Source organism: Equus caballus, chromosome 10 (assembly GCF_041296265.1).
Source record: "Equus caballus isolate H_3958 breed thoroughbred chromosome 10, TB-T2T, whole genome shotgun sequence".
In the NCBI taxonomy this organism is placed as follows: domain Eukaryota; kingdom Metazoa; phylum Chordata; class Mammalia; order Perissodactyla; family Equidae; genus Equus; species Equus caballus.
Window position 1 is genome coordinate 27530439 of NC_091693.1, and position 22512 is coordinate 27552950.

The 22512-nt window shown below is 45.3% G+C and overlaps 1 protein-coding gene across 8 annotated transcripts; it reads left to right on the plus strand.

Moving 5' to 3' along the window:
* Positions 1–754: 754 nt before the first annotated feature.
* LOC100062079 (zinc finger protein 551) lies at positions 755–20368 on the plus strand. 8 transcript variants are annotated; one of them, XR_011422523.1, is made up of 5 exons: positions 755–993; positions 4215–4338; positions 5883–7834; positions 11104–11151; positions 19934–20368. XR_011422523.1 is itself a non-coding variant. In XM_023651521.2 (3 exons), the coding sequence occupies exons 1-3, from the start codon at positions 961–963 to the stop codon at positions 7703–7705; spliced, it is 1980 nt and encodes a 659-aa protein (XP_023507289.1). In that variant the 5' UTR covers positions 755–960; the 3' UTR covers positions 7706–20368. The 8 variants fall into 8 exon arrangements, 3 of the variants coding, with proteins under 3 accessions (XP_023507289.1, XP_070081141.1, XP_070081140.1); XR_011422522.1 differs by having other exon boundaries at positions 11104–20368; XR_011422524.1 differs by lacking the exon at positions 11104–11151.
* Positions 20369–22512: the final 2144 nt, after the last annotated feature.

Below are 22512 nucleotides of genomic sequence, written 5' to 3' on the forward strand. Positions count from 1 at the left end.
CAGGCGTCCCACATATAAAGTAGAGGAAGACGAGCAGGATGTTAGCTCAGGGCCAGTCTTCCTCAGCAAAAAGAGGAAGATTGGCAGCGGTTAGCTCAGGGCTAATCTTCTTCAAGAAAAAAAAAAAGTTGCCCTCAGGTTGAGATAGATGTCTGATTCATAAAGGAATTGAACATACCTTTGGATATCGACTAAGAAATATTGAGTAGATAAACAGTGTTGCTGTATGATTTGGACACGATCACTGAGTACAGGCAGGAGAGATGTTCTCTGTGGGAACCAGAGCCAGAGATGAATGCTTTTGACGACATGCATTTGAATAGCAAGAAAATACTGCATTCCAGCTAAGAGTAAATGAAGTACGTATCTGAAAGAGAATGTATCCATTTGGATTTGCAGCCTTTGAGAATAATTTAAGTAATATTTTTAGCCTCTGGGGGCGTTCTGAGCTTCAGCGAGTCTAAAATGATGTCTCTATACACTTAAGTGATGAGTCGCAGATAACACTCCGCAGAAACCTGGGAAACGCCCCTTTAAGTAGTAAGCACTTCCCTTTTTCGTGAAGGCTCAAGTCCTCATTTCCCAGCGCCACTAGCTGTGCCGCCAAACCGTTACTGGCACAGGTCAACGGCTGAGACAGCCGTCCCGCTGTGCAGCTGATGAAACTACACTATCCAGAGAGCAATGCGAAAACGGGGAGGAGTTGAGCCAATGAGAATCCAGGACAGGGGAATTTCCGTGCGTGCGGGTCCGGTGAGGGCGGGGCTTCCGGCATCTTCCTCGTGGCGGTCATTTTGGCTTCTCTGGAGTCTGTTCACTGAGGGAGAGGCTCTGTAGCGCTGGGTCGCGACGAAGAAGGCCCTGAAGACGTTGTCCCCGCTGCTCAGAGCGGGTCTGAGGCTTGGCGGCGGCGCGCCCCGGGTGACCCGCACCAGACCGGGAGCTCCGCCCCCGAGGCCGATGGCGGCGGCCGCGCGGAGGGAGCCGGCTCAGGTGAGCGCTCGGTTCCGGCCCGCCCCGCCCGCAGCGCAGCCCGAGCTCCAGCCCTCGGGCGGGCGCTGCTCCCGGGCCTGCAGCCCAGGCCCCGGGACCGGGCCTGGGAGGCGCTCGTGGGGCCTGTGGCTGCGGGCAGGGGTCCCGGGCGGCGGGGCGCCGGGTCCGCGTTGTGTCCGCAGGGAATAGTGTGAGGTGGGGTCCGGCCTGGACCGGCAGGGGAGGGGCTGCTCCTTCTGTGCGAGGGCCCCGGGCGGAGGGGACCCCAGGCTCTGTGTCGTGTCCGCAGGCGACAGAGAATGAGACGCAGTTGTGCCCGAGGCGTGTTGCCTTCGTCCTCAGGACTCTGGGAGCCAGGCGGGTTGGAACAGGAGGGCCGCTGCCCGAGAGAAGGTTCTGACGGTTTCCAGAAGCCGGTCGAGGGGAGCACAGGGCGTGGACAGACGGTGACAGTTGGGCGCAGGGAGGGTGGTCCTGGCACGTGCGGAGCGGGAGGAGCCTGCTCTGAGGACTGAGGCCAGAGGGACTGCTGTCCTCCGAGGTCACCCGCTCCAGGGCTGGGCGGCGGTGAGAGCGGCGTGAGCCCGTGTTTCCTGGCTGTGGTTACCGGTCTGTCAGAGGACCTCCCTCCTCGCCCAGATTCCCTGGAAGTGCAGCATGGCTTAGGGCTCCTGGTGTGTGGGGCTCATTTCAGGGCCCCCCGCGTCCTCACTCACCCCACCCACACGGTCTCTCGGATGTTGGTGTCCTGGGACTGTTCTGCCCCTCTTCCAGCCCTCGAGCCTGGGAAACTGGAACAGGCAGCAAGCCCAGGGTTCTAAGTCCAAGTCTAGGGTTCTTTGGAATGGTTCTTGTTGTTGACAACCAGTGGAAAGAGGTGTGGAAGTTCGTCCCAGGCGTGGATCCTAGAGGGTGCACAGGCTTGGAGGGGAGGCTGAACTGGTTCAGGGACCTGTAGGTATCTTCTCTTTCTCATGGGAACTGGGAGCAGTAGGGCAGGAGTCAGGTGTGGAACAGCTTTGTAAGAAGTTGGGTGTCTCTTCTGGAGGTGATGGGAGCAATGGGATCTAGGGAGCAGTGAAGGCAGGTGATCTGACCCGGGTCTCATCCTGCTCCCTGTGGCTGCAGCATGGAGAACAGTATGGGTGGGAGGTGGGGGGTAGGAAGATCAGAAGGAGGCTACTGCTATAGTCTGGGTGAGTGTGATGGTAGCTGGACCAGAGTGGTGGTGGTGGATGTGGGAGAATTGATTGGATTCTGGATCAGTGTATTGGGTATAGCTGCCTCAGATCTCTAATTTTGAGGTTGAGAGAAAGAGAAAGGGAGGAGTCAGGGATAACTTGAAGGTTTTGTTGTAGCAGCTGGAAGGGTGGAAGCTCCCTCAACTGAAATGGGGAAGTCCAACTAAGAGTAATTTTTTTCACTGGGGTTATTAGAAGTTTTATTTGTGGCCTGCTCAGGATGTGAGATGTTCCAGAGACCAGTTTTTGGGCATCTGGAACCTGAGGAGGAGTTCGGGATGGAGACTTCTCCAAAGGGTGATGGAGTGGGTAGACCAGAGAGGAGCTATGGTCACTCTAAGATGGAGGATCCTGGTCAGGATAATAATGGTAATAGTAGGCCAGGAAAAAGAGGGTGACCCCATTGGGCTCCTGGTTGTGGGAGGTGACTGTCACAACACAGGTAGGGAGAGGGTGGGTGGGGGGCATATGGTTCCACATGTGGCCAAGGCCTTCGAGGAATGAGTGGACATGAGATGGATGCAGAGGCATAGGATTTCAAGTAAGGTGACTCTGAGGCTGAAGCTGGTGCTTATACACTGGCTCTACAGCCTCACCAAGATCTTGTTATAAACCTTGGTGTTTCCTGGGTGTTCCAGTCAGGCTGACAGGTTAACTTAGGGGGACAAGTAATCATCCGTGAGAGTCCCTGGGCATACAGTAGAGGGCCACTGGGGCTGGGCCTTGAATGAGGGTTAGGTGGAGACAGGAAAGCTGACTGGTCAGGGGACATCAAGTGGAGGAGGGCAATGTGTATCTGAAATCTGATGTGGTTCTCAGTAGGTGAGGTTGAAGCAAAGATCAGTCAGAGAGAGAGGCCTTGATAGCAGGACTCAAGGCTGCCTCTGTCAGTGGGGACCATCAGAGCTGGGTTGGTACTTGACCCTGTTTGAATTTGCCAAGCGTTCTTTGGAGCACATGTGCTAAGTGATGAATGGAGAGATCAAGGAGATGACTGTGGTGTAGGGCAGGAGGTGGCTGTAGCTGTGGAAGTGCGGTTGTGAGACAGAGGTGTGGTAGAAAGAGTGATGTCCACTTGGAGAGAGAGTGTGAACTCATGGTCCCAGGGTCCTGGTACTGGCATAAGAGTGAAGGGTGAGCCCATGTTTGGTGGGGTGTAGGAGAAATGAGCGATCTGGGGCCCTCTGGTGGAGTTGCCTGAAAGAGAGTGTTGGGGCTGTACAGGCCAGGCTCAGAGCTTAAATACCATCTACCTGCCCCACTGCCTGTTGTGGTTGAGGACTGACACAGTGGTCAGTAGGAGCATGATGAGACAGTGACCATCATTATCACCTGGGCTTGGAAATCTTCCCTGATGTGGGGAAGGGGTGAGGGTAAGCAAGGGATAGATTAGAGAGGTTGTGATATTAGAATCCTGGGAAAGAACGTGATCATGAAACAAACTGTCCCCATCATGCCAGGGTTGTGTGACCTTTGAAACTGTGCATGTGGGAGAGAAGTGTGGGTGAAATAACGATGTGCATGTGAAGAGGTAGGTGATGGCCCCCAGGCCCTTGAATTGGCATCATAAGAGTAAAGGATGATGTTGTGTTTTTTTGTCTTGAAAGGATGACCTGAGAGACTCACAAGTATTGCCTGACAAGACCTGTATCAGGTCATTCACACCCTCCCTGTGGTCAGCATCTCTCCCTCACCTATGTTTGTGACACCCACCACATTGACAAGAGTCAGTGTGGCCTACATGCCAGACCCAGAGCTCAGATACCATCTATCTGCCCATTTGCCTGTTGTTGCTGTGAGAGGACACATTATCAATGGGAATATAAGGAGAGAGTGGCCCCCATAGCACTGAGGCCTGGTATCTCCTCTGAGGTGGGGAGTACAGTGAGCAGAGGATGGATGTGGAGGATGGGGGATATGATGAACTTGGAATCCTAGGAGAGAAGCTGATCATGGAATGAACTGTCCCCCTTATGACAGGGTATGAACTTTGAGGATGTGGCCATCAGCTTCTCCCAGGAGGAGTGGAGGCTCCTCGATGAGGCTCAGAGACTCCTGTACTGTGATGTGATGCTGGAGACCTTTGCTCTTGTAGCATCCCTGGGTAAGACCTTTACATCCGTCCTGGTGTCCTGAGGTGATGTCCTGCCTTTCCTTTCTTCCCCAGAGTTAGTTCTGTCTTTCCCATAGGTGGACCGTGGGCTCTGCTGCTTTCCTGCTACTTTCTTGTCATATATGCTGTGGCTCCCAGTGCTGAGCTGTGTGTCATCTCCTGAGCAATGGACTCCCCAAGCAGCCTTAACACCTGTGGCTTCAAAAAGTGCAGGGAAGGGTCTGGGAGTCAGGAGTCTCACAGTCAGTTTAATGGATCCCTTCTTGCTTGCCCTCTCCCTGGCAGGGTGACCATGTCTGGATCTGTGGCCTCCAGTTTTGCCCCCTTCCTCTAGCTAAGTTTTCTTTGTGATTACCTGTGCCAGGTCATGGTCATTACTGCCATGAACCATGAGCTGTTCTTTTAAGACACTTCTCTTGTTTTTTTTTTTTTGTAGTATTTTCTTTCCTGAATACCATTGTATGGCGAGTGACTCTGGGCCAGTGCTGGCCACTCACCTATGCTGTCTTTCATTAAATCTTGCATCATTCATGTTCTGAGTATTTGCACAGTGGAGGGTGCAGGGAAAACCCTGGTTGTTTCACATGGTGGACATGACCAGGTGGTCTCAGAGGAAGCCTGGCTCTGGTGAGTGGCAAGTAGGGGTGGACATGACATCAAGTCTATTTTCAGATCATACCAGGAACCTACCACGTGTCCAGTAGTGTTTCTGTTTGTTTAAAAAAGATTTTTTTTTTGAGGAAGATTGACCGTCTGCTGCTAATCCTCCTCTTTTTACTGAGGAAGATTGGCCCTGAGCTAACATCTGTGCCTATTTTCCTCTATTTTATATGTGGGATACCTGCCACAGCATGGCTTGATAAGCAGTGCTAGGTCTGCGCCCGGGATCCAAACTGGCAAACCCCTGGCTGCTAAAGTAGCATGTGCGAACTTAACCACTACGCCACCAGGCTGGCCCCTCTAATATTGTGTTGATGCAAGTGCCACTGGCCACACCTCATTTCTACCTGTTCTCCCCATACTTGACACTTTGCTGACTTGTCATTTCATCTGTAACTTTTGGCTCCTGTCTACCTCCACCTTTGTGGCGTGTGTCATCTGTTCCTCTGAAATATTCGCCAACATTTACCTGCACGTGTGTCATGAGGTGTACACATATTTTTAAATAGTCTTTGAATACCATCTACTGAGTTTCAGTTGAGTTTTACTGGGACAGGACTCAACCAGTCTTCCACACAGCATGCCCATGTCACCAGCAGACCAAGTCTTGCTTAAGGCTGTTGGCAGACAAGTGAAGTGGAGACTCTGCTACTCCTCCATGTGGTCCACCCCATTTTTGTGTCCTTTGTCTGGTGAGGTGGCCCCTATTCTGTGATCTTCAGAGGCCCAGTACAGCCAAGCAGCCCCTTTCTCAACCTGCCCCCAGGTCCCTTGTCCTCAGAACAGTCTCTGGACCCAACTTGTGTCCAACACACCTGGGGTTTCCCCCTCCACCAAAGTCAACATGCGTTTCCTCAGCTTTTTTCTGCTTTCAGGTTGTTGGCATGGAGCAGAAGATGAGGATGCTCCTTCTGAGCAGAATGTATCTGCAGAAGGAGACTTACAAGTCAGAGCTTCCACAACCGGTCCATCCACCCAGAACACCCACTCCTGTGAGATGTGCATCCTAGGCCTGAAAGATATTTTGCATGACGCTGAGCACCAAACAATACACCCTTTGCAGAAACCAAACTTGGGCAGCACATGTGTGAGATGTCTCTGTTTCAGTGGAAATCTTCACCAGCAACAGAGGCAGGACAGTAGAGAGAAGCCCTGGAATAGAGATGTGAACAGGGCCTCGTTTGTGACAAGCTGCAGCTTGTATGTGTCAGGGGAGCCTTTCAGCTGTAGGGAGGTTGGTGAGGACCCTCTGGCCACCTTAAGCCTTCTCCAACACCAGGCCGTTCCCTACAGTGAGACACCACACAGTTACAGTGAGAGTGGGCAGGCCTTTCTCAGTGGAAAAAGTCATGACAAAAGGGGTGAATGTGAAAAAGCTCCCAACCACAACCATACACTTGTTCAGCATGAGAGTGTCTGCTCTGGAGAACAGCTTTATGAGGGTGGCAAATGTAGGAAAGCCTTCAATTGCAACTACAGATTTGTTCAGCACCAGCAAGTTCCCACTGGACAAAGGCCATATGAGTGTGGTGAATGTGGGAAATTCTTTAGCGAAGTCTCTGACCTTATTAAGCACCGGAGAACTCACACTAGAGAAAAGACTTATGAATGCGGTGAATGTGGAAAAATCTTTATCCACAGATCCAAACTCATTTACCACCAGAGGCAACACACTGGAGGAAAGCATTATGAGTGTGGCGAATGTGGGAAATCCTTTAGCTACAAATCTAACCTCATTGAACACTGGAGAGTTCACACTAGAGAAAGACCTTATGAGTGTATTGAATGTGGGAAGTCCTTTAGACAAAGCTCTAGCCTTTTTCGACACCAGAGAGTTCACACTGGAGAAAGACCTTATGAATGCAGTGAATGTGGGAAATCCTTTAGACAGATCTTTAACCTCATTCGACATGGGAGAGTTCACACTGGAGAAATGCCCTATGAGTGTAGTGATTGTGGGAAATCTTTTAGCTGCAAATCTGAACTCATTCAACACCAGAGAATTCACAGTGGTGAAAAGCCTTATAAGTGCAGTGAATGTGCGAAGTCTTTCAGACAGTTCTCTAACCTCATTCGGCACCGGAGTGTTCATACTGGAGAAAGGCCATATGAGTGCAGTGTTTGTGGGAAGTCTTTTAGCCGCAAATTTATCCTCATTCAACATCAGAGAGTTCACACTGGAGAAAGACCTTTTGACTGCAGTGAATGTGGAAAGTGTTTTACCCGCAAATCTGATCTCATTCAACATCAGAGGATTCATACTGGCACAAGACCTTATGAGTGCGGTCAATGTGGGAAATCCTTTAGACAACGCTCTGGCCTTATTCAACACCGCAGAGTTCATTCTGGAGAAAAGCCTTATGGATGTGGGGAATGTGGGAAATCCTTTAGCCAAAGTGCTAGCCTCATTCAACACCAGAGAGTTCACACTGGAGAAAGACCTTATGAATGTAGTGAATGTGGGAAATCCTTTAGTCAAAGCTCTAGCCTCATTCAACACCAGAGAGGTCACACTGGTGAAAGGCCTTATGACTGCAGTGAATGTGGGAAACCCTTTACCCACAAATCTGACCTCATTCAACACCAGAGAGTGCACACTGGAGAAAGACCTTATGAGTGTAGTGTATGTGGCAAATCCTTTAGCCGCAAATCTAACCTCCTTAGACACCGGAGAGTTCACACTGGAGAAAAACTTTAAATGTGCTAGGAATATTTCTTTCTTCACTCAGTGTAATAATGCTGGAGGAGAGTGTGTGAAAGACATTTTCCTGACTGTAAGCTTCTTTTATCTGAAAATAGACTGTATAAGGTTCCTCATAAGTTTCAGGTATGTGGGAGGCTTTAATGAGATGTAATACACTAACCAACATGCCCAGGGCTATTGCCAGATTTATATCACTGCAGTTTCTGTTGCTAAAGCCATTTCTCCTTTACTCCCTGGCACACCTCAACAGTGTACATCAGTCGGCACCCTGATGTGGTCAGAGAAGCTGACCTCTCTTGTCCCATTTGCTTGAGGAAATTATGAGCCCTTTGCAGGATCCTCGTTCCTTTCTCTCTGTCTTTAAAGAATAGACCTGACCCAGTTTCAGTCAGGAAGACCCATCCTCAACTTACTAAGAAGGACTACCTTTTTCAAGGACATGGTTGTTTTCACATCAGGCTTGTGATGGACTCTTCAGGTTCTAATTCATCAACCTAGGAACTGATGACATTGGTCTAGTTTATGTTCTTTTAATAAAGGTCTTTTTTTTTTTTTTTTTGAGGAAGATTAGCCCTGAGCTAACATCTGCTGCCAATCCTCCTCTTTTTGCTGGGGAAGGATGGCCCTGAGCTAACATCTGTGCCTGTCTTCCTCTACTTTGTATGTGGGATGCCTACCATAGCATGCCTGTGCTTGCCAAGTGGTGCCATGTCTGCACCTGGGATCCAAACGGGAGAACCCCAGGCCGCTGAAGGAGAACGTGCACACTTAACCGCTGTGCCACTGGGCCAACCCCAGTAAAGGTCTTTTTGGTTTGGCACCTTTAATAGTTCACTTTGTGGTGTGATTTGAAAGCAGAATTGTGATGTGTTAGCATGTAGGGGTGACCACATTCTTTGGGGATCCCAACCTTTTTGTCCTTCAGAAGGGATGGTATGATGGCAGAAATAGCTCTTCGTCCAATATTGGTCTAATTTGCATTGCTGCCCAAGGCCTTGAAAGAAAGTCTGGAGGGCTTCATGGTCCTAATTTGAGGTTTGGTGCCACAATTTTGTGGGAGGCCAGAGGTCCCCAGGGGGACCTTTGTTATGACAACCTCCTGTGCTTCTGTTAACAACTGGAACACATAGTTCCCAGCATTTTGAGGAGACCTCTTCCCCAGGACCTGCAGAGGAGCCATTTGCCATGATATACAAAATTTTATATGCTAATGTCATTGATTCTAAGATTATAGGGTCTGCTGGAATTGTAATTGGTACAGAAACCCTGGATTAAGGAGTGGAGAAGATTGCAGTAAATTAGGGTGGAATGTGCCTCTTCTAAAAGTTCATAGATATTCTGGTACTGTCGCTTGTGTGATCCATGTGTACAGAAATTCTCAGAACCTTTGTAACTATTTCCTGTAGCTGAGTTCATTGACAGAGAAAATCATCTAAAGTTTGGTGAATTCCCGTAGCCTCTCTGGTCTGTTCACCTCTTGGCCATTGCTCTACAGGGAAGAAAACAAGGATAGATAGAAGGGTGATCCAGTTTTCCAAGGATGGGTCTTGTGACTCAGCCAGCTTTCTTGTTGATTCAGGTGGCAGCAGTCTTCATTGCTTGCCATTATTTGCTGCCACTGAGGCAAGGCTGCCCCTCCCAAGGTGTGAGGAGAGAGATGGTGAGGTCCATATAGGGTTGCCAACTTTATGTTCTAAGAAAACAGGGACACCTAGGCTTTCATTAGGAACCACTTGAAAGCTTGGTTAAGGTATAATTTGTATGTTTGACAGGCACAAAGTGCACTTATCTAATGTGTACAGTTTGGTAAGCTTTGACATGTATAAAGCTGTGGAACTATTGTCATACTCATAAAAATGAACTTATTTGTCACCCACATATTTACCTCGTGCTTTTATAATCTCTCTGTGCCGGGGTCCCGCCCCGGCTGAGTCCAGGTTCCTGAGGGATGGACGGCGTCGGCGCAATGAGGGGAAAATAAAGGGGACGTGAGACTTGGGTTGGTGTTAGCAAGTCCGACTTTACTGTGCACGTGTCATTTATATATTTTTCAGGATTAGTACAGAAATAGTTCTACGAATATTCTGGGAGAGATAAGGAAGTAAAAAACGAGCACAAGAATATTTATTAGCGTTCTATTCTATAGAGCATAAGGTTAATGGTAGTCTTCTCCACAATTAACTACTGTTTGTTGTCTCTAAGCTAAAAGAGATAGGTACCTAGGCATCTGTTGTAATTCATGGTAAAGTTAAATCAAAGAGAGAAGGTCCAGGCCTCTGGACAGGACAGCAGTCTGTCTGGTTACATCCTGGTGGAGCCATCCCTGCCTCCCTCAATCATTTACACCATTAGTGTAGATGGTTAATGGGAACAAAAGGCGACTCCAGGGTGTCTTATCCCCAGGGCTATCTTGACTCTCGGCGGGCAGTTAAACATCTTTACATTTTTGCGCCCTTTAGGGGGTGAAAGCATTCCTTTGTCTTTTAGATTGTGGAGCTAACAGTCCCTTAAGCACACTGCCGGAGAAAGTATCATTTTGTTAGTAAAGTAAAGGGCTGAAAAGCTAAGCTAAACTATACATCTTCAAGAATAAAAAACAGAAATAAGTATAGACATAACCTTGATAGAAAGCATGCATATAATTCAGAAAATTTCAGGGGTGTCAGCCGGCCTTTCTTCACCGAGGGGCATTCTTGCACCCCTCGGCCCTTCTACTCATCAATTATTTGTTATTTATTGCTTTTAGGAGAAAACCTCTATAACATTTTAACAGAAAGCAGAAGGTCAAGAATAATATGTAGATACTTTTTCATCATCCAATTAACCAACAAACTTGGAAGGACGATGCATATATATTTAGACAAAGAACTGGAGGGAGAAGGAAACATTAACCAGACAGAGGCCATAAACCTAATTCGACATCTTATCTGGGCAGGATTCCTTTCTGATTGTCTCAAATGGGACTGTGTGCTGCTCCAATAATTAACTGAAAAATATCTTGAAAGTTACCTGCCGGTGGTCACATTCTCTTACTATATCTAATTTTCCCAGGAGGTAGTGCCTCCCAAGCAGCCACCCAAAGGAGTGAAAACTGGAGGTTAGGAAAGGAAAAGGAATGAAGGGCAATTAGAAGCAGCACAGGTTTCAGAACTATGTGAGGGGCTGGCCGGTTATTCTTCACCAAGGGGCGACCCTGCACCCCTAGGCATTAATCGGCTGGACCCTGTCAAACAGCCGATCAAATGATGTAGCCACGGCTCCCAGCATCTCTGCCTTCCCTGGCTTTCCAGGCAATCATTGACTGACTTTCCTTTTCAATAGATTAGTTCATGTTTCTCTGATTTAACATAGGCATCATAAGGTGTATACTTTTTTTTTTTTTTTTTTACCAGTTTCCTTCATGCTGCATAATTCTTTGGAGATTCAACAATGATGCTTATGTGAGTAGTTAATTCTTTTATTGCTGTGTAATATTCTGTTCTACGGATAACCACTTTGTTTACCCATTCATCTGTTTAGGGACCATTGGGTTATTTCCAGGTTTGCAGTATTGCAAATAAAGCTGCTATGAATATTTGCATTCAATTCTTTATATGGATATATGTTTTATTTCTCTAGTGTTAATAAGTCAGACTGTTACAGTGTTGGCCAACTTTTAACTTTAAAAAAATATATTTTATTGAGGTCATATTGGCTTATAACATCGTGTAAATTTCACGTGTATATTCTATTTCAGCTCCTGTGTAGACTGAATCATGTTTACTTCCAAGTCTAGTTTTTATCTGGCACCATACATATGTGCCCCTTTACCCCTTTCACACCCTTCCCACCCCCTTCCTCTCTGGTAAGGACCAATCTGTTTTCCTTATCTGTTTGTTTATCTTCCACATATGAGTGAAATCATGCATATTTGTCTTTCTCTGTCTGACTTATTTTGCTTGACATAGTATCTTTAAGCTCCATCCATTTTGTTCCAAACGGCATGATTTTGTCTTTTTATGGCTGAGTAGTATTCCATTGTATATATACCACATCTTCTTTATCTATTCATGAGTCAATGGGCACTCTGGTTGATTCCAAGTCTTAGCTATTGTGAGTAAAGCTGCCATGAACATAGGTGTGCATATATGTTTTCGACTTGGTGTTTCCATGTCCTTTGAATAAATACCCAGCAATGGAGTAACTGGATCATATAGTATTTCTACTTCTAAGTTTTCGAGAACTCTCCATACTGTTTTCTGTAGTGGCTGCAGGACTTTACATTCCCGTCAGTAGTGTATGAGGATTCCCTTTTCTCCACATTGTCTCCATCACTTGTTATTTTTTGTCGTGTCTGGTGTAAGATAATGGTCTATTTTTGTTCTTTTGCCTGTGGCAGTCCAATGTTCCAAGCACCATTCACTGAAGAGACTTTCCTTTCTCCATTGTATGTTCCTGACTCCTTTGTTGAAGATTAGTTGATTTTCTTCGTGACACCTTTTGAATTCTCTGTAAGACTGTAATCTCCTGTGACTTCAAGTTTGACTTCTGGAGAGTTGTTATTTCCTTTCTGTTCTGCTGTGATGCTATAGTTCTTCATGGCCCTTGATCCTCTGGCACTGTATTTGTGGTATTAACTACCTTTCTTATTTGGGTAAAGCTTTGGTTACTTTGGTTGTGAGTTGCTTCTGATTGTATTTGAGAGCCTGCACTTTCCATCCTCCGCTGCCTCTGCTAGAGGTGTTGTCAGTGCCCTCCTTGTACTGTACCTCTGCGGTTGCTGGTAACTTGCTGCTTATGATGTTGCTGCAGTCTCAGGTGTCACCACCTATTCACCAGGCTGCAAACACTTCTGCTCTTTGTGGGGTTGGCTGGGTCTTATGTTCCCCTGCTGGCTCTCTGTCAGCTCTCCACAGGCTCAGATCCTGCTCCCCTGTGACCATCTGTGCTGCTGCTCTTGGGGTGTCTGGGGGTGCTGGCTGTACTACTATCAGGGCCACTGGGTTCACAGATGTTGCTGTTGCTGTCAGGGTCCCAGGTGGTTGGATGAAGCCCCTGCTGCTAGTAGAATCAACGTCAGGGGTGCTGCCACTGGGGACTGGGTCACTGGTTCTGCTGTGGTCCTGAAGCCTCTGGTTCCACCTGCCACTGCTGAGGGGGTGAGGCAGGGGCTAAGCAGAGAGATGGGTGTTGCTGCTTGCTTTTACAGCCTCTGGTCCTGGCACTAGCTGGGGTGTTTTTATAACTCAGGTCAGGGTGCCCTGTCCCAGCAGGGAAAATCTGAGTTTTGTATAGTCTCCACTGTTGGAAAGGGCCCACCAATGCCGCAGGAAGAGGAGGGGGCTGGGATACTGGCTCTGCTGTGTTCCGAATTCTCAGGGTGTGTGCACACCTGTCTGTGCTGGGTGGTGAAGTCCAGGGCCTATGCCATGCCTCGTGTTTCTACAATAGTGTATGCTCACAGGTGCCCATGATGGAACCACTGGGGTAGGGACAGGGTCCAAGCAATGCCTGCTGTTTCTGTCTGCACAATGTTTGCTTTTAAAGGCATGTCCCTCAGGTCTGCTACGGGAGGGACAGGGACCAAGCCACACAATGTCTGTCCTTGCAACATCCACTCACAGGTGTGCATACCAGTGTGAGGATCTGTACCCTGGATTGCCATTGCAGGGGAAGGGGGAGGGAGCTGCTCCTCTAATTCCACTGCCTCCTGGGGCCAGTCCACCCACTTTCAGATGTATAGATGCATGCATCTCTTAGGCACCCTGTTTCGCTGTGTAGGGAATCCTCTGTTGGTCATTGGATGTCCGATTGGTTATAACTTAGAGGGCAGAAACAAAGAGAATAACTCACTTTACCATGATGCTGACGTCACCTCCTGTTTAACATTTGAAGAAACGTGAAATTGATTTAAAGTGGTTGTTCTCTTTTGCCTTCCCACCAACAGTGTATGAGAATTCCAGTTCCTCCCTGCCAACACATGATGTGGTCAATCTTGTTTAATTTTAGCCATTGGTATGTGTGTCTGGCAACTCAGTTTGTCTTGAACACTATTTTTGAAAGAATTCATGATGTTGAGTATTTTTCATGCGTTTCTTTGCCCTCTGTTTATCTTTGGTAAAATATCTGCTGATAATCTTTTGCCTGTTTTCTTTTTATGAATTTATTTATTTAATAAATAAAGTGCAACAGCAAAGACATAAGTTGGAATTTCACACATTCATCAATGATGTGAGTGACTTCTTTGCCATATGGAACAGTTGTTTTTGAGTACTGGAAGGAAAGTTCCTTCAGTTTTTTGTCTTATGTACAATTCAAGGCCTAAGTACACCATACAGTTTTTGTTTTTTGGGTTTTTTTTTTTTTGTGAGGAAGATTGGCCCTCAGCTTACATCTGTTGCCAGTCTTCCTCTTTTTGCTTGAGGAAGATGGTCCCTGAGTTAACATCTGTGCCAATCTTACTCTATTTTGTATATGGGATGCCACCACAGCATGGCTTGATGAGTGGTGTGTAGGTCTGTGCCTGGGATCTGAACCTGCAAACCCTTGGCCTGCTGAAGCAGAGCACGTGCACTTAACTACTATGCCACCAAGCCAGCCCCTACACCATACAGTTTTAAGTTTAATCTGCACTGTTAACATATCCTCCACCACTTTCTGAAGTCTAAAACATTCAATAATACATTACGTCAAGCCTAGGTTTTTAGGCTCCATCAGTTTCCCTGGTGTAAATACTCCTGTTGTGGTCACTTTCAACCTAACAAAATGATGTCACTGAGCATGGAATTGGCAAGATATTCCAGTAGTAGACCATTATGTTCTCTTTCCAAAGTAGTGATACAGTAGCCACAAATACCCTCAAGAGCATAGATAATAATAAAATAGTAAAATGGTTAGAGTGGCAAGTTTTAAATGTTTTTTAAAAAAAACAGTTTCAGCATAATTGACTTAAACTGCACATATTTAAAGTGTACATTTGGATGTTTCCGTACATGTTTGCACCCCTGAAATCAAGTTTCCTCCTGCCCTTTTCACTTCCTCCTTCTCCACACATAAAATTTCTGGCACAAGGACATATTCCACCTTTTGTAATGGCTATTTTCAAATATTTCTATAAAACAAAAAGAATATTATGAAACCCATGAACCCATCCCAATCTTTCATCATCATTATTTCATGGTGGTTCTCGTGTCTATCCCCATACACATTAGTGGGTTATTTTACCTATAATCCCAGATATGTTCATGCATAACCTCTTCAGAATGCATTTCTAGCCATAAGGACACTTTTATAACTCTGATAACTGGAATACACAAAAATATTTTAAAATATGATAAATATGTTAGTCCTGAATTTTGTTAACTGGATTAGCTGGTTAAGGCAGATTGGTTCCAATCAAGATACAAAATATATTTGGGTGGCTTTTATCAGGTATGTCTTAAGTCTTTTCACCTATATGTACCACTTACCTCTTTTTTTTCACTAAAAAAATTGTTTAAGGTCTTAATGTTTTATGTAATTGATTCAATACTTATTGTTTAATTTAAAATCCTGAGGTGCCCCTGAATAATCCAGATGTCTAAATTTGTACAGATATGTATGCACTATATAGTTCCTGGTACTTAATATAATTAGACTTCTCTAACTTCCATTTGTTCGATAAATAAAACAGCCTTTCAAGGTTATGCATTTAGCAGTTCACAAATTCCAATTTCCCTGAGTTTAAAAAAAAAATTAAATCTCAGAAGAGGAAGCCAAAACCCCAAAAGCCTTAATCTGCCTTTCCCAATGTAGACATATGTCAAATCATCATGAAGTACACTTTAAATGTCTTAGAATTTAATTTGTCATTTGTACCTCAATAAAGCTAGGGGAAAAAAGACTGAAATCACACCTACCCAGAAAGCCTTAATTTGAACCAACATTGAGAAATAGAGCAAGGGAAGAGGGTCTTTTATTCATCACACAGAGCAAAAATACAGAATATATTAATTTATTTTCCCCTAAAGAGAATATGCTTTGGAGAAATGAAAGATTAATTGTGGGGGTTGCTCTTGGAGAATAATCAGTGTTTCTTATCAGTGCCCAGATACTGACATGGGGATCATAGTCCTGGCACACATTAGTTTTTATACCTTCAGTTGTTAACTGTAATTCAGCCTTTTTGGCTTCATTTAAAGGATAGGCATTGTTTTTTCATGATTCTTCCCAGGAACATCAAAGAAAGTACAGGAAGTTCATCTTGATAGAGGATGGTTGAAATATTCCCAGTGTCCTGGAACATAGCCTTTTGGAATTTCTGCTAACTCAGCTTCACCAATGAATACATTCACCAGAGTTATGCCAATGCCACTGCAATCCCAGTCAACAAAATATAGAGTTTCACTAAATTCCAAAAAACACTATCACAGAATCCAGAAGATAGGATAAACAGTCCTTTCCTGTGGCCTCCACTGTGTCACACAGGAGCTACAGTCTTCAGAAGGCTGCGGGTGAAGACGTCCCTGAATCTAAGTTGAGTCCCAAGATGGTGGCCACTCTGGCTGCCACAGTGACCAAAGCCCACTGCGATAAACTCATGGCCACCGTGGCTACTAGAGGCAGTAAGGAAGCCTCTTTCTTCTTATTTGTCTGTTGACGTTGCTAAGCCATTTGTTCATTAGTATTTGCCACATCCTCAGTTTAGCTCATTGAATCTCTGATTCCGTTTAATATGTTCACTTTCCCCCATATTTTCTGTATACTAGATGTCTATGAGGTGGATGCTTAAGGTCTTTTCCAGATGACAATTTTGTGATGGTGACAAACTTGGAAACACAGTGTGTCTGTTGCTTCCACACTGCAGACAGCCCTTATGTGCCAGGTGTGCATTAGGGCACTAGGTGTGTGGTGGGACACTGTCACAACCAAAGATGTGTAACACAGCTGTGGAACACAGTGGGACAGGTGTGTGATACATTGGCACAACTTGGGGATTCCTCACATACACCCTAGGGACAAGGGTAACTGGTATGGAATGCTGATGCCCCTTAGCGCAGCCTGGAGCCACGTTTGCATTTAGCACATCCTCAACAAGAGATTTGTGGCACACGTGAACTACACACACTGGCATATGCACAGCACACCAGGGACCTGTGAGGTGGATGGAGGTACTGACACAGCACAGCAGTCTCCATAGAGACTTCTTGGACAGACATGATAGGGACACCCAATGGTCATGTCTGGGCCACACACACAATCACTTAGTCCTCATGGACCAAGTGAGATGAGGCCAGTGCAGCCTGGCATGAAGAGAACACACTTGCACCCCCACCACACTCCTATCACTGCGAGTTTGATGTGCTCATGGTCAGATCAGGGAGCTGGGTGTGCACCTTGGCACAACCTGGGCACTTGGACATGTGAGCAGGGGTTTGACATGAGCAGGAGGGCAAGATGTTGATGAATTTTACAGGAGGGCGTCAGCCCACATTTAGCCATTTTCAGGAATGGCTGACTAATTGCAATTCCTTAGGGAGAGGACAAGGGAATGTCCTTGGGGATTAGTAGTCATATCACCAACTAATTGCCCTGAGGAGCTCAAGGGTGGGTTTGGAGGCATTTAACTGTTTAAGAGATGCAATCACCAACTACCCTGCACCAGAACAGGCCCCAGTACAAGAGCAATGCCTGTGACCTTTGCTTTATTTTTAATGCTAAGATCACTCCAGGAGGAGCTTCGGCCTTATTACCATCACCTGCAGTGTATGTGGAAGCATGTTTTCCAAATGAGCCTGTGCAAGGGAATGCTCACCTCTCCCTCTGGAATATTTAGGCCCCATGCCAAATAAAAGGCCCCTGCGTTCCCATGTTCTGGGACAACCACAACTTTGGAAGTGATTGGCATAGCCTCTTCTTTGCTGCAAATAAGTTCTGCTTTGTGTGATGACTACTTCTGGCTGAGAGTCTGATTTTAACTCACCGGGAGGTGAAGTCACTTTTGGTTCGCTAACAGTCATTGGTGTGCAGAAGGGTGAGCATTTTTAACAGTATGAAATAATGAACAATCCAGATCTAGTTTGGGAAAATTGTAGTGGATGATGGCTTAGCAACTTCATCAAGAATAAGAATTAAAAAGTGGGAAGTGATACATATAGGTTAAAAGACTTGTAGAGCACACCTAATAATTGCCTAAAGGTAAATTTTGCATCTGGATTACAATCAATCTGCATTAAATAATGACTACAACTGACAAGATTCAGCACTTATAACAATTTACCATATTTTAAATATTTTGATTTTATCTGACAAAGTTATTGGAGTTATATAAGAGCCTTTGCATTTAGAAACACATTTTGAAGGGGTTATGTATGAAATGACATGCCTGAGATTACAAATAGAATCAACCACTAAGTGCCTGGGAGAGACAAAACAAGAATGACCAGAAATTGATGGATATTTACAGAGTAATGACTTCCTAACAGTCTTTTCCATTTTCAATAGCCATTACAAAGGTAGCATATGTTGTTATTGTTACCACCCAAGGTGGGGGTCCTCTGCTCGCCGCAAGACGCGCCAATAGTCAGGAGGCAAGGTGGTAGGAGAGAAGGGGTTTCTTTATTACAGTTTGCTAGCAAGTGAGAAGATGGCGGACTCATGTCTGAAAGAACCATCTTACAGAACAAAGACTACAGGCCAGTTATATACGGGACTGGTCTCCAGGTGGGGCAGGTGGCTGGACTCTGTTCCCAGTTCCTGTAGTCTTTTGTTTCACTGGATATGCATCAGAGAATAGAGCAACACCCTGTGCCCTGATCTTTCAATTGTCATTGATGATGGCTATCAGCACAGGCTCTCTGCCCGAAGTCATCACGTTCCTAAGGAACTCAAAAGAACAAAAGTTATCATCTTCAGGCAGCTGGGAGGGGTCACAAAATCTACAGAGCATGTCTGGGCTAGTCAATCAGAGGTCATTTAAAGATACAATATGGTTTCTTTTCTACAATATGGCTTCCCTTATGTCAACCTTGTGTTGAGCCAGTATCAATACTTGCTCAGTCTCTTCAAACTTTTTTTTTTATTCCTTGTAATTTTTCCTGAAAGCTAGGCATGATGTACTGGGTAAAAAGAACTGCTGTAAATAGCCTTTCATTGTGTGGTGTTGAGGCGTGCGGAGAAGGGTAAGTGTTAGCCCTACGATTAGGTCTCAGTCTTTTTTTTTTTTTTTTTTTTTTTTTTTTTTTGCGTTGTGATGTCCTCTTTAACCTGTGAGGTCTTAGGGGTGTATTTTAAAGTTTCCAAGCTTAGGAAGTTTTGTTTGTTGTTTGAAGCTTTCTTTTATTTAAAAAAATTTTTTTTTGAGAAACATTAGCCCTGAGCTAACTACTGCCAATCCTCCTCTTTTTGCTGAGGAAGACTGGCCCTGAGCTAAGATTCATGCCCATCTTCCTCTGATTTATACATGGGACACCTACCACAGCTTGGCTCTTGCCAAGCGGTGCCATGTCCACACCCAGGATCCGGGCTGGTGAACCCCGGGCTGCTGAGAAGTGGAACGTGCAAACTTAACCCCTGTGCCACTGGGCCGGCCCTAAAAAATTTTTTTATTGCCACATAACACAAGTGTCAGTCTTTAAGTGAGTTTATGCTTCTGCAGTTTGAACTTCATGCATGCCTTTCAGTCCCATCTCCACCTTAGGTGAGACTGGATGGCTAGAGTGGGCTGGAGTTGGATGGGTTTTGTTCCCTTCTTTCATGAATAAGGCTGACTGGAGTTTGGGTACTTCCCTTCCCCCAGGTCACTTGGGCTCTGATAAAACCTGAGCAAGTTAGGCTCTGCTTAAGTAGTTTCTCCTGGGGGCAGACTTGGTACAGAACAGAAGGCTTTGGCATATTTGAAAAAGGTTCCTTTTCCTTTCCCTCTGCTGGAACTATGATTGAGTTTTTCTCTGATAGTCACTGTGAGAAACAGGTTAAACTCTAGGGGATAAAACTCAGTGAAAGTGTGGGGCTCCCCATGATTGGTTCCCCCAGAGTTTTCAGCCCTCAGACTTGTCCTCACTGAGCCTCCAGCAATTTGTCCATTACAGTTCAGGTTTGCCCACCCTGGCTCTGGCTCCTGCCATGGTTTCAATTTGTGGGTTTCTGCTTCAGTAACTTGTGATTCTCTGTATTTGCCTGTCAGTCTCTCCTATCTGGGGACAATGGTTTGCCCTGTGACTGCACTTCTTTTAGGAATCTAAGAGGAGTTATTTATTTTTCCAGGTTGTTCATCTTTTTACTTGTTAGGATGGAGCGGCAACTTCCAACTTCTTACATGCTGGACTGGAAACCAGAAGGACCCTCCTGCCCTTTTTATTTCATCCTTCTCAACAAAGAAAGTTATGATACAGTGACACTGCTGTGGTCTGAATGTTTGTGTTCCCCCCTAATTCACATGTTGAAATCCTTACCCACAAAGGTGATGATATTAAGAGGTGGGGCCTTTTGGAAGTGCTTAAATCATGAGAGTGGAGCCATCATGAATGATGCCTTATGAAAGAGGCTCCAGAGAGATCCCCAAGCCCTTCCACCATGTTAAGGATGCAACAGGAAGTTAATGACCCTGAAAAATGCCCTGACCTGACCATGCTGGCACCTGAATCTGTGACTTCTGGCCTCGAGTACTGTGAGAAATAAATTTCTTTTGTTTATAAGCTATCCAGTCTGTGGTCTTTTGTTATAGCAGCTCAAACTAAGACAGATACAGTCTATTTTTTGTTACAGCTATTTAAAAATATATGCAAAAATGGAAAACACTGTGTTATGAAGCCAGAGGAAACCTTCCCAGTCTTCCACCATTATTTATCATTTCATAGCTTTCTTGTTTCCTCTGTCATATATACTAGTGGGTTATTTAGTCAGACATGAGATTTAATGCATAGGAATGCATTGAGATTACATGTTTAAAATGTCAGGGCTATTTTGTAACCCAATGGTCATTACACAAAAATATTTTAAATGTAATATATATGTTATCAATGCTCAGTTTTCTCAGTTGTCTCAAAAATGTGTTTTTAAATCAGATTAATTGCAATTAGGATCAAAATGTATTCTGATAGCTTTCAGTAGCTGTGTCTCATAAATCTTAACTTACAGATTCCACTTACCTTTTTCTTTGTCTTTTTTTTTAGGAAGATTAGCCCTGAGCTAACATCTGCCGCTAATCCTCCTCTTTTTGCTGAGGAAAACTGGCCCTGAGCTAACATCTGTGCCCGTCTTCCTCTACTTTCTATGTGGGATGCCTACCACAGCATGGCCTGACAAGCGGTGCATAGGTCTGCACTGGCGAAGCCTGGACCACCCAAGCAGAATGTGCAAACTTAACGCTGCGCCGCCAGCTGGCCCTTCCACTTACCTTTTTAATTCTTATTATTTATTTGTTGAAGTTGCTGCATCATTTGCTCTTTCGAGCTTGTCATATCCTAGTGTCAACATAAATAGTCAATAATAATTCTATTCTGGAGAGTTTTATTCAAGCCAAACTGAGGACGATAGCCCAGGAGTGCAAGGGGCCAGCCCGGTGGTGCAGCGGTTAAGTGCGCATGTTCTGCTTTGGCGGCCTGGGGTTCGCCGGTTTGGATCCCAGGTGCGGACATGGCAGTGCTTGGCAAACCATGCTGTGGTAGGTGTCTCACATATAAAGTAGAGGAAGATGGGCATGTATGTTAGCTCAGGGCCAGTCTTCCTCAGCAAAAAGAGGAGGATTGGCAGCAGTTAGATCATGGCTAATCTTCCTCAAAAAAAAAAAAAAAAAAAAACCCAGGAGTACAGCCTTTGCAAGGGAAGAAAGCACTCTGAAGAAGTGTGGTTTATCGCCCAGTTATATACCATTTCCAAGCAAAGAGATACACATCAAGCATGACGGGGTACATTCTTTCAAGGATTCAAGGAGATATTTTGTTACAGATCAACATGTACAGAGCGAGTCAATGTGGCCATGGCACTGTGGGAAAGGAGGCATTCAGCTTTATCTTTAAAGAGTACTGGTGTCAAATGAAAGGAGGCATGATTTTTTTTTTTCCTTCAAAGAGTACATTCTTTACTGTGGTGGAATGATTGAGGCAGATGTACAGTGTATGTTTGACAAGCTGTAAGTCAGGCTTCTTTGGTTCACATAAAATTCAGGCCAAATCATGTTCAAACCAGAATGGTTTCCCCATATACTTGAAAATAGAAAGTTTATATCAATAGATCTGGCTTATTAAATCTGTGATACTGTTTAACTAATTGCCCTTTTCCCATAATCCTGTGCCTTAGATATGGATGAAATTAGTGAGATTTGGTCTCAGCAGACAAGTGTGTCATTTTTACTGAGCAAGGGCTCACTGCCTGACATGCATAGAAACCAACACTATGGGACCAGCTTTTGAGAAAAGAAAGAGCTTTATTGTGAGGTCAGCTGGTAAGGACACAGGGAAGGCTCTCTGTCTCCACAATCCAGGGTTCAGGGTGAAATTTATGGAGTTAGGGGCAGAAGCTGATTGGCTAGTCTCAAATCAGTCCATTTATAGTAATGAAGCTGCTGGAAGCCAGATTATCCTTATTCAAAGACTTCTTGCTTTGTAAAAGGCTCCAGTGGCAATATTTCTGAAGATTCTTGGTTCCAGGGTCATCCTGGGGCCATGGGTTCCTGCCTAGCACGTGCACAGTGCCGTTTCTGTTATTGATCAAGGTCTGATTAATCAATAACCTGTTTTAAGGAAGCAAAACTACTGTAAGCTGGTCAATGTTTTATGTGCTGTTTGATCATGGTGACTGTTGGGAAAATAAAAACAACATCTTCTCTCAACCCACAAATCCTC

Coding starts and splice junctions, on each gene's coding strand:
- LOC100062079 (XM_023651521.2), top strand. CDS start 961: ATGGCGGCGGCCGCGCGGAGGGAGCCGGCTCAG. Junction 994..4,214: donor CGCGGAGGGAGCCGGCTCAG/GTGAGCGCTCGG, acceptor CCCTTATGACAG/GGTATGAACTTTGAGGATGT. Junction 4,339..5,882: donor TGCTCTTGTAGCATCCCTGG/GTAAGACCTTTA, acceptor TTCTGCTTTCAG/GTTGTTGGCATGGAGCAGAA.